This window comes from Cetorhinus maximus, chromosome 20 (assembly GCF_964194155.1).
Source record: "Cetorhinus maximus chromosome 20, sCetMax3.hap1.1, whole genome shotgun sequence".
In the NCBI taxonomy this organism is placed as follows: Eukaryota; Metazoa; Chordata; class Chondrichthyes; order Lamniformes; family Cetorhinidae; genus Cetorhinus; species Cetorhinus maximus.
Window position 1 is genome coordinate 47940606 of NC_135898.1, and position 14891 is coordinate 47955496.

Consider the following 14891-nt stretch of genomic DNA (forward strand, 5'->3'; position numbering starts at 1 on the left):
AACAATCCAAGTAGTCCCACTCCTGTTTCCCCATAGCCCTGCAATTCTTTGCTCTTCAGGTCCTTATCCAATTCCCTTCTGAAAGCCACAATTGAATCTGCCTCCACCACCCTCTCAGGCAGCACATTCCAGATCCTAACCACTTGTTGCATAAAAACATTTTTTCCTCATGTCGCCGTTGGTTCCTTTGCCATTCACTCTATACTGGTGTCCTCAAGTTTTTGACCTACTGACTGACCTTCTGCCAATGGGAACAGTTAGAAGTCTTATACCACTTCTCTATGGAGTCAGGACAACCTTATATCAAACATTTCACTGTTATTTTAGTGTTACTGAAAAATGACAACCACTTTGCAAAGACACTAAGGGGGTGTGTTTATACTACAATTCAACACAATAGGAAATTCTTAATCCAGTATTTGGTAAAGAAATCTTGTTTAAGCTACTTCTGTATATTTTTGATCATAAGCAAATTTGTTAATCCATTAGTTTGTCTGTGATTACTTTATTATTGAACATTTTTTAATAAAAATGCATTGGTAAATTCATTTATTATACAGTTATTTTGAATTTGTACATCACAGTTACACATAGAATCAAAAATGGGCTAACATTTTAATATTTATCACTGTAATTGATAAGTTACTAAATATTTATAGTTTGTATTGCCAAGTTAGCAAGCATTTGATCATTGAGCAGATATGAGTAGTTTAGTTCTTCGAAGATCACTGTTATTTCTTAAGTAGTTCTTTAATTATAGTTCTCTAAATTCAAATTCTGAGGGGGCATCTTTCAAAATAATGTGAACTCCAACTCAAAATCAGCATAAGTATTATCATTTATGAGAGGTTTTTTAATCTATCAGGGTTTATCGATATCTCTTCTGAACAAGTGCAGAATATTCCAACTACATGATAAGGATATTTGGTGGTGATATCTGAAGCTCACAGGAAAACAGCTGTAAATATGGCAGATGTTGGGAATCCCCTCTCTTCAGAGGAAAGCATATATTTTTAAAACTAGTGATCTGCTTATAACTTTAAAAGAAGCAAAGGCAATGGATTTGTAATAAAGCTGAGATTTTACATATACAGCATACACAACATATACAGCAATCTTAGAAAATTATTACAATTCCAGTTAGTGAATTTCCTGTTTGGGTCTTTCCCATTTATCCAACCATAACTTCAGCAGAAGAGGCGTTCAAATTGCAGAATAACAGCAGAAATTGAACCCAGTATGTTTAGATACAGATTTCTATAATAACTTTCATGCTAAAAGATATTTGTGATATCTATGGACTAACACTTAATGCAATCATAAGGCACTCCTCCATCTTTTATTTTAATACAGAACTAACATGATGATTTAAGTGGGTTAAAGTCTCTCTTAAAATAGTAAACAGATGAATGTCACATGAATGCATTAACCTTTCATCCACTGATAATATCAACATTAATTTCTAGGCTTAAGTCATGGCAATGACTGGGAATGAGGAAAGGGGATGATGAAATGGTAAAGAGTTACTCTGGTCATGTGTAGTGACATTGTAAATCAATTCAGAAAAGAATCATTATGATTTCACTACATAAAGTGACCTAAACAATTTGATCCTTGTTACATTTAGTCTTACTATCTACAGTAAAAAAAAAGTGATATACATTTAATATCTGATTTGTGCACGTAATCATAAACATGGTGATGCTTCAGTGGCCATTTTACAGATCTCTAGTTACTCAACACATCTGGGGATAAGATGTAGTTGCATGAACTAAGGCATCCTTAGGTGACCAAGCATAATTGATCATATATTAACATAATAATACCATAAATTTTAATAGCCGTCCTTGACAAGTCCCACCCACCCTTGGTGAGATTCTGCATAGAGGTGCCAACTGAGTAAGTATAAATTCATCCAATGATGATCCGCTTTAAGTGCTGCACATGTTACTTTACTGTAAGATTAGGAAAAGTAACAGAGAATATTGTTCTTGCAATGTTAATTACAACAGCTTTCATTTTAAAATACAGCATTACAAAATCATGCATGGACTTCATTAACAAATGCAGTTATACACGTGCATTTACTGTTGTTTCAAGAAGTCTTCTGGTATGTGAACACATCTAAGTCAGTATTCTTATGTCCCACTTGTGTCAATTATGATGTGTTCATATATTTGTGTATTTCCTTTAAAACTTGAGGCAAACAGAAACTCACGGTTATCTGCCAATACAGAAGTGAATGCCCTTGGAGCCTGGATGATGACTTCATTAAATTTCATAAATTTTCCTTTGGCGGTGTCCCATTGAAAAATCTCAGTAAATGAATAGTCATTTCCCAGAATGGCATACTGCCATTTATTTAATTTAAGTGGCTGCAATACCATGGATCCTCGTGATGGAAATGTCTGTACTTCCACAAACATGGAGACATTCCATTTCATTATTGTGGAGTCACCAAGGAATCTTGTTAAACAAATATACAAATTGTCTTTAATTTTAAAATGTTTAACCGCATATACATTATCTGTCTCAGGAATATCAATACGCCAAACAAATTCTTTCTTCCCTTTGTTCCACTGATAGATAATAGGACGTTGGAAAAGACTTAATAAGATTAAATGTGGTTTGTTAGCTATTTCAAGGTACTCCACATCTATATCTTTGTACCAACGATGCAATGATTGGTGTGAGTAAAATCCATTTCCACTCCATTTATACACAGTTGTAGTCCCACCCTTGGAGCTATCAGCAACAATGAAGAACCATTCCCCATCTATTTGAAATGATTCAATGTCATTTGGCTTTCTGATTTTTAAAGCATCTATATCCTGGATTTTAATAAACTTGTTGGCAGAAATATCCCTTTTGTATACATGAGAGCCACCAAAGAGCCGGGCAACAATTACAAACAGCTGATCCTCAATGATCAATGGTTTACAGACTACTGTAGAAGAGCCTGTGTAAAGAATCAAAAAAAAAAATCAGAAACAATGCACAAAGAGACAGTAATGATATTTTCCACGTTAAATGAGAGGCATTCATACCAGTAATGTTGTCGAAACTCCTGAAGACCATTTCTACATGATCCCATTCAAGGATGCCGCAGTTCCCAGCCACAGGTTGTGCAATTGCTACATAAATATCGTCCATGTAAGTGAAGCTTTCAATTGACAAAGACTGAAATTTTAAGGTCTGGTAAACAACAAAATCTATGAAAAAGAAAAAAAACCAATTATAAAATTTATCTATTCATCAGAATTTAACTATTCATACATAACTGAAGCCAGGATAGGAAAATTGAGCTATGATCTTCTCTGTTAATTAGTTCACCAGCTTAAAATATTCAGGATGACTGAAATTTACCTTTTAATGAAATTAATTTTTGTAATGCTGTAACCAATTGGCCCTAAGGGAAGGCCATTAGGCACTCGCAAGCACTAGTAGGCACTAGGGGATGGACCATTCAGGATAGCACCAATAGGCAGTATGCACAACCGAAATCTTTACAGCAACAAACTCCCCAGCCACCGACTTCATACCTCTTCCTAACAACCATTTGAGGCTGAACCAGATTGTTTGCAACCTTGGTGTCTTATCTGACCCAAGGTAAGCTTCCAACCACATATCCGTGTTGTCACTGAAACATCCTATTTCCACTTCCGTGACATTGCCTAGCTCAGCCGCTGCTTCAGCTCATCTACTGTCGAAACACTCATCCATGCCTTTGTTACCTCTAAACTTGTCTATTCCAATGCACTCCTGGCTAGCATCCCACGTTCAACCACCCATAAACCTGAGGTCATCCAAAACTCTGTTGCCCATGTCCCCACTCCCATTCACCAAAAACCCTGACATTGGTACCCAACTAAGCAATGCTTAGCTTTAAAATTCTCATTCTTGGTTTCAAATCCCTCAGTGGCTTACCCCTCTGAAATCTCCTCCAGGCCTATAACCTTCTGGATATCTGTGCTTTTCCAACTCTGGCATCTTGAGCATTCCTGAATTTATTTGCTCTACCATTGATGGCCATGGCTTCAGCTGCCAAGACACTAAGCTCTGGAATTCCCTCATAAACTTCTCCACCTCTCGACTCTCTTTCCTCCTTTAAGATACTCCTTAAAATCTACCTCTTTGACCAAACCTTTGATATTTGCCTGAATATTCATGTGGGTCAGTATAAAATTTTGTTTGGTAATGCACCTTGTGACATTTTACTACATTAAAGGCATTACATAAATAGAAGTTGGTGTTCTTGGTACTGTCTAACAAAGTATAACCCAAACTGCAGTCCTATGGTGAGAAAAAAGTAAAATAATCTTATAATTATATAAATAAAAGTAAAATAAATAATTAATTTTTAAAAATTGAAAGAAAAACAAAAGGTTTGCTCTAAGAGTGTTAGACTCTGGAGGGTAAGAATTCAGACAGGCGGAAAGCAGCTCTGAACAATGGGGTTATTTACAACTAATGGGTGCGGTTTTCCTAACCACTACCATCATCATAAAGGGTAGGCAGAGCTCTTCAACCTTAGCTACATCCCACCTAGAAGGTACTGAGAAGATAAAAGCCATGAGGAACGTAAGAATAAAAGATTTTAGTTTCTCTTCCCTAGTAAGTGGCTCAAGCATGTCATCCCTAGAGCAAAACACAATAGACAGGTTTGTAAGGTAATGCATATTGGAATGAGAACAGAAAATGTGCATGCTGAAGAGGCGGTTTTTTGAAACAAGCCAATCTAAATGTCGGGTTAGGCAAGCCTAGTCCGACAGGGATACCCCCCAAAGGGGCGAGGCTACTAGAATTTTCTGACGATGCTTTGCCTCAACCAAACAGATGTTTATAATAAAATTAACTAAAATGATCAAACTGAATCAAAATGGTAAATTAAGAAACAAATTATTTAAGAATATCATACAATAGCAAACTACCTCATCTAACATTGCATGAGGGAGGAAGAAATACTGAGAATCAGATCGACAACAGTGTTCTGTTGATCAATCATGTCAGCATTAATAATTGCCAATGGCAACATCTAGAGCCCAGATTGGTCTGCCTCCCACCAGAAAAAAGACCAATGGTGGAAGCCAACATCAGGCATCTAGAGATAAATAGTAGAGGGGAAGCGTAATAAAATTTCTCAATCAATTTTTGTTCATCCAACTTTGTCTGAAATTTGTAAATTTTGAACCAAATGGGTAAATAAAATTTGGAAATTCCAAAACTAGCACTGTTCATAATACAAGGATATCTTTGTGTCTTACTGAATCACCTGCAGTCAAGCAGTCAAATTCTTTCAGTGGGAGGTGGTTTATTTTTGTTTCATTATACTTCCCTGGACTTGCACAATAGGTCTGATCAACTGTTGCGTTGGTGCTATTCAACCATCCTACCAACCATTTCAGTTTGCAATCACAGTGGAAAGAATTGCTTCTAAGATCTCTGTGAAGAAAAGCAGTTTTAATTGGTGACTTATAAAAAATGCACAGTGAAATACTGCCATAATAATGGCTGATAATAATATATGATCTTATTTATTTTCAAAATAGCAATAAGAATACTGCATTTATTTTACGAATTGAAGTATCCCAAAATTTTGTTTCATATATGTGTCAGCCGTGGTTCGGTGGAAGCCGCTCATCACATCCCTGCCAGACAAAGAGCAGCCAGCCTAACCCCACCTTCCAGCTTTTGGTCCATAGCCATGTAGGTTACAGCACTTCAAATGCACATCTAAGTATTTTTAAATGCAATAAAGGGTTTCTTCCTCTACCAACCTTCCAATCAGTCAGTTCCAGACCTCCACTACCCTTTGGGTGAAAATAAATTACACATCAACTCCCTTCTAATCCTTCTACCAATTACTTTAAACCTATGCCCTCTGGTTATTGGCCTCTGTTAAGGAAATGGGCCCTTCCGATCCATTCTATCCAGACCTCTCATAATTTTATACACATCACTTAAATCTCCACTCAGCTTTCCCTGCTCCAAAGGAAACAGTTCCAGCCTATCAAATCTCTCTTTAAAGCTAAAATTCACCATTTCTGGCAACATCTTCATAAATCTCCTCTTTACCCTCACTAGTGTGACTATGTCCTGTAATGAGGTGGCTAGCATTGTACACAGTACTCTAGCTGAGGTCTAACTAGTATTTTACCGTTCTAGTATAACGTGCCTGCTCTTATACTCTAGGCCTCAGCCAATAAATGAAGGTTTCCCATATGACTTCTTGTCCACCTTATCTATCTGTCCTGGTACTTTCAGGGATCTGTGGATATGTACTCCAAGATCTCTTTGCTTCTCTACACCTTCCAGTATCCTACAATTTATTTTGTACTCTCTTGTCTTATTTGCCCTTCCCAAATACAATACCTTACATTTCTCTGGATTGAATTCCATTTGCCACTTTTCTGTTCACCTGACTAATCCATTGATATCTTCCTGTAGCTTTCTTCCTTATTATCAAACACATAGCCAATTTTGTATCATTTGAAAACTTCTGAATCATGCCCTCTTACATTTAAGTCTAAATCATGAGATATACCCCAAATAGCAAGGGATCCAGTACTGAGCCCTGGAAAACGTCACTGGGAACAATCTTTCAGTCACAAATTCACGCACCAACCTACCCTTTGCTTCCACCTCTGAGCCAATTTTGGATCCAACCTGCTACTTCCCCTTGGATTCCATGAGCTTTTATTTTTTGACCGATTTGCAATGTGGGACCTTGTCAAATGACTTGTTAAAATCCATGTAGACTACATCAAATGTAGCACCTTCATCAACCCTGCTTGTTACCACCTCAAAAAATTCAAGCAAGTTAGTCAGATTTCTCTTAACAAATCTGTGCTGTCTTTGATTAATCTGTGTCTTTTTAAATGATGATTTATACTGTCTCTCAGAAATTTTTCCAATAGTTTGCCCAACATTGAGGTTAGGCTGACTGGCCTGTAATTTCTTGGTCTATCCCTTCCTCCCTTTTGAAACAACAGTACAACAGCAGTCCTCCAGTTTTCTCATGCCATGCCTATAGCCAGAGAGGATTGGAAAATGATCTGAAGAAGAATCATGCGGACTCGAAACGTTAACTCTGTTTCTCTCTCCACAGATGCTGCCAGACCTGCTGAGCTTTTCCAGCATTTTCTGTTTTTTGATTGTTCAGATGGGGATATGAAGATGTGCCTGCAGAGACAAGATGTATTGGTCTGAGGAGTGCTGTGCAGGAGATTGCTGGGAAAGTCAGAGTATAGAGGTTGGCACCTCAAAATGGGATGCCACTCACCTTTCCTGCCATTATTAGATCATTGAACCTCTTGGGGCACTGTACCCAGGTTCAAGGGACCACACTCGTGTTGCTCACTTCCTCGGCCACTTCCATCTACACTTGCTTGGTTTAAGAGACCGGCCTCTTCCTTCGTTCTATAGGAAACAGCACTTCACTTCAGTCCTCCAGATCCCGCAGCAGGGCCTCCAGGGAAGGGTCAGAAACTGAGGTACTTTTAAGTAGAAAAACTTTCCTTGGACAAATTCAGGATGTTATCATGTGATTGGTCAGGAAGCCACGGCTGAGTTAAAGAGTTATGGCAAAGCTGACTACTAAATCAAGCAGGTTCCCGAGCTGCCCTGTGCTGCAAATGAGTCTATTTCAATAAGGTTCTGCCCACAGTAACCAATCCCCTCACTTCCTCTCAGAGGAATGGAACAAAGGTCTGGAAATCGGCGCACATTGCACCGTTTTTTCCCCAAAAACATACTTCATTCATAAAATTGTAAACATACATTACGAAGTATTTTAACTTGAAAATTACAGAAAGTACAATGTAATTTGACTTGTGTCGTTATTGCTGATAAAGAGACATATCTAAGCTTTCCGTCTTGCACTCATCAGGACACTGGCAAGAATATCAATATAAGGGGGAAAACAACAAGCTGCCTGGTTTAAATTTCAAACAATGCTTGGCATTTAACTGTCAGTCACCATCAGCGGTGCATTCTCTATGGCAACACCACTTGCCAACCAATCAACCACTCTCTTCACATACAGTATAAATTGTTGTTTTCTCCCTTATATTGGTATTCTTGTGAGTGTCCTGATGAGTGCAAGGCGAAAAGTTTCAACATGAGAGACAGAGACAGAAAAAGAGAAAAAAGGAGAGAGAAGAAAAGGGAGAAAAAAAGAGAAGGGAAGAAGGAAAGAAAAGTTTACATCACCTCCACAAATGAGGTGAAAGCTACCCCTCACAGCTAGTGTACTATTCATATCTATCTGACCAGTGTGTCTCAAAAGGACAGTCCACATTAAAGTAATATACAATCACATATCCCAGACAAAAGTATTGTAAAGCTCAGCCTATGCTAAACAGCCTATGCAGAATCTATCCGAAGCAACAGTTTTGTAATACAGTACTCAACAAGAGAGGGAGAATATAAAGAGGGATTCAACTCTCAAAGAATTCAATTGCACATGTGGTAAAAGGTAAAAAATAAATAACCATAGGGTTTATGTAAAACTTCCGACGATTAGTGCAGTTTGGACATAAGATACAAAGATATTGGCATAATCAACAAAACTTATTGTGTAACAGAACCATCACACATAGTTACCTAATTAAGCATTGAGTACTGTTTTGTCCTGGGTGAAGTCACGATACGACTTATTAAGAGAAGCTACAATTGTGTCCTTGAAAAGGGCTGAACCTTCTAATGGTGTGTTGAAAATCTTATTCACTCCGTTGAAAGTTACATGCAGGCGAGCAGGATGGAGAAAGCCATATTTAAGTCCAGCTTCATGAAGTTGGGTTTTAACAAATTTATATTCTCCACGATGCCACGCTAAATCCACACTAAGGTCAGGGTAAATGAATATCTTGCTTCCACAAAAGTGTAGTTTACCCTTTTCTCTAGACAGACGCAAAATTTCCTCCTTCACTCTATAGTGATGCAGTCTTAGTATTAATGGCTATTGGGGGCTTGCCATGCTGTGGCCGCGACACCAAAGAGCAATGGGCTCGATCCAATACCAGCGGTGAATTGAAACTCTCCTTGCCAAAAACCTCCAAAAGAAGTGCCTCAGTAAAAGTTGCAGGGTTTCCCTATTCCACACCCTCGGGCACCGAAAGAATCCTTAAATTTTGTCTTCGACTGCCATTCTCCAGGTCATCCACCTTAGTCAACAACTTAGTATTTTGGGCTTCCAGCTGGGTGCAGCAGGTCTCCAGATCTAATTGGAAAGCTTTCCAGTTCCCACCCATTGATTGAAACTGTGCTACTGATGTTTGTGTTGAGCAGTTGAATCCGACTGCAGATTCTCTCCCCTAAACCCATTTTGGAGAGCACATCCATCATGTAGGTGTGCAATATTCTGTCAAAGGACTTCTCCTGGTCCAGGTTGATGAAGTGGGTGTCCACACCCCTGCCCTGTACCTAGGCAATCACACCCCTGAGTAGCATGAGGCTATCAGAGATCTTCCTGCTGGGTACACTGCAGGTCTAGCCAGGGTGAATCACCAAATCCAGAGCAGTCTTGGCCTGATGTCCAAGGTAAAGACCTTGGACAGAACTTTTTATTCCACATTCAGTAGTGAAATGAGTCACCAATTTATACTTATCTCCCTTTCCCCCATCTGCTTGTAGATGTGGGCAATGATGCCTTTCTGACATGCTGCCAGCTAGAAGCATACTTTTACACACTTGCAGCAGGTCTGGGTTGATCCAGTTCCATAGAGCTGAATACAAGCTGTCGCTTCCGGAAGCTTTTCTCTTCTCAAAGTGCTTGAGGGCCTTAGTTAGCTCATCCAGAGTTAGCGGTTTGTCCAGACTCTCCTGCATACTGTCATCTAAGACCTCCATGATAAAGGATAGGAAGGACTGGGAACCCATGCTGTCTGTGGGCTTCATGTCATACAGTTTGGCATAAAAGGATATGCCAATCCTCAAAATGTCAGACTGTGATGACGTTACCGAGCCATCTTCTTCCGTCAGGCTGCTGATCACACAGCTCTCTCTGTATACCATTTAGAAGAAGAAATGCGAGCACGTCTCATCCTGCTCCACCGAGCAGACTCTAGACCAGAAGATGATCTTGGAGGCCTTTGAAGCAAAGAACAAGGGTTGCTGACTTTTCACCTCTTGGTGATTCTTCTTGACATTGACTACAGCCGGAGCAGATTCTGCATGCTTTTCTGGAGTTGGGATATTTCCTTCTGTTCCTTTCTAGCCTTCTGAACACCATTGAGGTTGAAAAACCTCTTGATGCTCACCTTGATCACTTCACTCGACTCAAAGAGGGGTTTCATTGTTCTGAAACCTTTGTAATCCCTTTTGAGTTTCTCAATGTTTTCTGGGGTCAACAGTTTCACATTCAGCTTCCATGTCCGCCTGCCAACCCTTTGGTCTTCCTGTGAGTGACAGTTAGCCAGTAGGAGGCAGTGGTCAGAGAAGAACACCAGCTTGATGTCAGTGGATCTGACCGTGAATGCTCAGGACACAAACAGGAAGTCTATCCTGGAACGGATGGACCCGTCCGGTCACGGACAAGTGTATCGACATTGCACTGCATCTGCAGGGTTGCTGAAGACATCATGCAGCTTGGTATCTTTTACTGTTTCCATCAGGAGTCTGGATGTGGCGTCCAGTTTGTTGTCGGTCCTGCCAGATCATCCAGCCACATCAATGATGCAGTTGAAGTCACCAGCCAGAATGACCGGCCTGGCTGTTGCCAGCAGCAGTGGGAGATGCTGAAGGATGTCCAGCCATTCACTGTTTTGAGCCAGGGTGTACACGTTAATTAACTGGAGCGGAGCATTATTGTACATTACATCTGCTATGGTGAGGCGCCCGCCCGCCACCTTCTTAACTTCAGGGATGATGTAGTTGCCTCCCCACAGCATAATTCCCAGGCTGGAGGAAAGTGAGTCATTTCCACCCGACCAGATTGATGGCCCATGGGATCACAATCACGACCATTGCCTGTAGGGCTGAACAGTGGTATCTCACCCATAAAAATAGCTGGTCAGCTTTTACCTTGGCAAGGTAATCCAAGGTCACAACACATAGCGTAGTATAATTAACGCTACGCACATTAATGGAAACAATCTCCACGCCCATTTTAAAGCGTTTTGTCACTTACCAAACCTGTTATCTTTGAAAGTTCCAGTCCTTGCGTCTGCTCTGTAAACCCATAGTGTTCACAAATTGTCTCACTTGTGATGGACTGAGAAACGCATTAGAATTTTTTCGCTCAGGTGACGTCAGGGGGTTCATGCAAGGAGCAATGGTTGGACTGTTTTCTGTTGAAGAAGTCTTTCCCATCCATTCCCCCTTGGGAGCATTGCTGCTCCCAGCTTCCCGGAGCTGCGGTATGCAGAGTGCTTCACTGCTCCTGGCTTCTTGGAGCTGGGGTGCACTGGCCTCCTCACTTTGAGGTTGAAGTTGGGGTGAGCTGGCCTCTTCGCTGTCTCTAATGTTTTGGAGCTCGGATGTCTCCTCCTCCAGCTTCCTAGAGCTTTGCTGCCCCTTCTGTAGGTGCCGCCCTTGTCCTTCCTCCACTGAAAACGGCAGCCCCTGTCGTCTATGTCAGATGGGAGTCGCCTCTTGCCGCTCGGCACCTAATTTACTGGTGCAAATTTGGCACTGAAGAGTCCAACATGGCAGGCAGCCTGTGCACGTTCATTGCACGACACAAGAGTGCTACCTGCCTTATTGGTGAAAGTTCCTCCATCAGTGTCCAGGCTGCACAACTGAAACAGGCGCTAAATTTCGTTCATAAACAATTAGGGGGCCTAATCTTATTTATGGCAGCCAGTTAGCTCAGTTGGCTAGATGGCTACTTGTGGTTCAGAATAATGTCAACAGCGCGGGTTCGATTCCCAATCCGGCTGAGCTAGGGACCTACCTCCTTGCCGTGCCCTGAGAGTGGAAGGCACCACCACTGACAAAAACTGCCAAGAAAATGACTCAAGCTGAAGCACCAGGAGACAATGAGCCAAGAACCTGTCTTCGAGTAGAGTACTCATGGAATGGAATGCCTGATTGTGGCCCACTATGTAAAATAAAATAGTTGTGGAGACTGATATGATATGCATTGATCTTGAAGTAAGATTGAGGGCAGTGACAGGGATCCTGCTTTTGCCAGAGCGCTGGATCATATGCATGACTGTTGTGCATTGAATATTTCAGGCACTAAATTTTGGATTTCTTAAATGCCCTCTGAACGAAAGGTTTATTCTACAGATTTCTTTTTTGGCTCCTGGTTGTGGTTCATTTCTCCACCAGGCTCCCAGAAATAGTATAAAATGGAGTAGACTGTAGAAATACGGAATAACTTACCTGGGCTATACAGCGACTTTCCCTAAATGGATCAAAGCATCTTAACCTTTGTCTCAAAATCTCGGTGTTCTCTGCAACACAACATTGATAAATGTGTATACCTCACTGTGTCTTTCTTTAGGTTTGACCCTGGATGTGTTAAGAAAAATATGAACTGGGTTCTTGGGAATTCCTTAGTTTCCTAAGGGGCATCCATAGGTAAAGTAATGAAATTCACAGAAACACAAAATCACACAATGCAGAAGAGGCCCTTCAGCCCATCAAGTCTGCACCGAAATTGCATAGACAGGCAACAATTGAGGTGTAACCTGCATGGTGCAGGTGCAGGCTACAAATTAGAAAATTTGTCAGGTATCTTCTGTTACTTGAAATGATTCAGTGGCAAAATAATTTCAAGACAGCAGCAGCTCTTGTCCCCAAAGAGGTTTCGAGGTCTGGCTGCAGCAGACCATACACTTCTGTCAAATTCTATAGTGAATCAAAAAGTAAAATACTTCAGATGTTAAAATTTGAAGTACAAAACAGAAAATGCAAAAAATGACCTGTGGGTCAGAAAGCAGCTGGGGAAAAAAGGTAGGATTAACATTTCAGGTCTATGATTCTTTATCAGCTCTGAAGTTGACCCAGCCTGACCTGACCCAACTTGAGTGTTTCTAGTGTTTTCTGTTTTAATTTCATATTTCCAGTTTCTGGAGTATGAGCTTCTTGCTTTTTTGGTCAATTCACTGTCGCATCTCTTCCAGGGATATCCACCTTGAAGAATCTCTGCTCTTCTCTTCAACATGATTTTTGTTTGCCTCTTTTGAATTCTTCACCTTTATTGCTACTTATATCTGTTTCTGTTTGGCTTCTGACAAAGGGTCATGGATCTAAAAAAACTACCTTCCTTTCTGTGCAGATGCTGCCTGACCTCCTAAGACACAGAACGTAACCATAGTTTGCAGCGTTAACTGAGTGCACCATGAACAGAGTGGGAAGTTTAGAATTTGTTAAATAGTCCACGAGTGATTAAGACTGAAATCTAGACTTTATGAGCCAAATCTTCCTCTGGTCTCTGGAAAGCCCAACCGCATGCACTTTCACGGCTCACAAACTGCACATCTAACCCATGTGTGACTTCATATTCTATTTTTGTCTTTTCACAACAAGATCAGGTTCACAGTGCAGCTTGCAAGGGTTTAAAGGCCTGTCTCAGTTCTCCAGCACAGTATCACAGCTCCTAACGATGCTAAAGGCACCCTAAACCTCTCCCCTTGCTTCTCTCCCATCCCCCTGCCAGCTCATGCACCCTCAGATTGCCTATGCCACCCCATGCAACCTCTATGTCTCTCATATATCCTTCATAGCCACTCATCCAGTATGTACCATGTTCGGTCCTCAGATTCCATGCAATATCAATTAAATTGTTTTACATTCCTTGGGGGAAAAATAAGCCTCTCACCATCTAATAAATGCCTCCATTTCATTGATACTGAGAAAAATGCATTGTGCTGTGTGGAAAAAGAACCTTGTACTTGCAATCCTATTAGCTTGTGTCAAGAAAACAGAAACACATTAAAGTCACATTCTGTCATTACAACTTCTTTAAACTGTCATTCATGCTCAGGTGAATGGAACACCTACTGCGCTGAAATCCACTGACACTTGAAACTCAGCCAAGCATTCAGAAAGGCCACAACTGTCCAAACATTATACTGCTCTCTAGGAAGGAAAGAACTAAAGGTGCTCATTTCAATTTCAAAGCAGAGTGCCTGTCAAGCAACGTAAGTGAACAGGTGGTTAGATTTTTTCAAATGTAGATTTTTTTTTCAATGTCAAAACCAATCTTTCTTTAATCAGCTAGAGCTATTGAAATCACAGTAGAAAAGATGACAGCACAGGCTGACAGGGCATTTTGTAACACTTTTCACTGCATTATCGTGTTAAGCATGTGAAAAAATACATAATACAAGTCAATGTAAGGGTCAACTGATTTGTCAGTCATGATCTAGTTGAATGGCAGAACAGGCTAGAGGTGATAAATGGCCCATCATGTTTCAACGACCCTGAATGATTTATTCCTTTGAATAAATCATTAAGCCTACAAGCAGATCTCAGTCATGTGACTTGGCCTGTTGCCATGGGCAGCAGCATATAGATAGCTTTTTCTTGAATGCCCATGGTGAAAAGACCCTTGCCTTGAGTGCCTCCACTCATCCTCTTCTTCCAGATAGAGATGACTCTGCAGCGGGCTGGGTACAATTACAGTTCCCTTGTCAAATACAGCAGATGAGAGATGGGTTGCTGCTTCAAGAAAGTGTGCACACCTTCATTACTGAGAGCAGAGAAATACAAAGAAGAAACCCAAATTGTTGGGTCAAAATATGTGTACATCTCACAACGAGGAAGCAGAGTCCCATTTGAGGAAAAAGCCCAGGCATGGTTGACTTTGGGGCTTAGCATTCTGCACCTGTTTCATGTGGGTGCTAAAATCTATTCAGGCATTATAAGGCCAGCACCTCAGTAACATTTTTTGAGCCTTTAATGAATCTACAACATCTCTGAACTGCAGATCTTTGGTTTAT

General features: G+C 40.6%; 1 protein-coding gene and 1 long non-coding RNA gene across 2 annotated transcripts in view; one reads left to right on the forward strand and one right to left on the reverse strand.

Annotated features, from left to right (window-relative positions):
* The window catches only part of LOC144695094 (uncharacterized), a 50550-nt gene extending 44750 nt beyond the window's left edge, over positions 1-5800 (forward strand). The window contains exon 3 of the long non-coding RNA XR_013579862.1: positions 5617-5800. This is a non-coding gene — a long non-coding RNA (uncharacterized LOC144695094). The remainder of the gene's footprint in view (positions 1-5616) is intronic.
* The window catches only part of lgi1b (leucine-rich, glioma inactivated 1b), a 32760-nt gene continuing 18401 nt past the window's right edge, over positions 533-14891 (reverse strand). Inside the window, exons 6-8 of the mRNA XM_078566024.1 lie at positions 5273-5442; positions 3048-3212; positions 533-2959 (exon numbers count right to left, since the gene is read on the reverse strand). Of these exons, the coding sequence (XP_078422150.1) occupies positions 2139-2959; positions 3048-3212; positions 5273-5442 (1156 nt within the window). The 3' untranslated portion in view covers positions 533-2138. The remainder of the gene's footprint in view (positions 2960-3047; positions 3213-5272; positions 5443-14891) is intronic.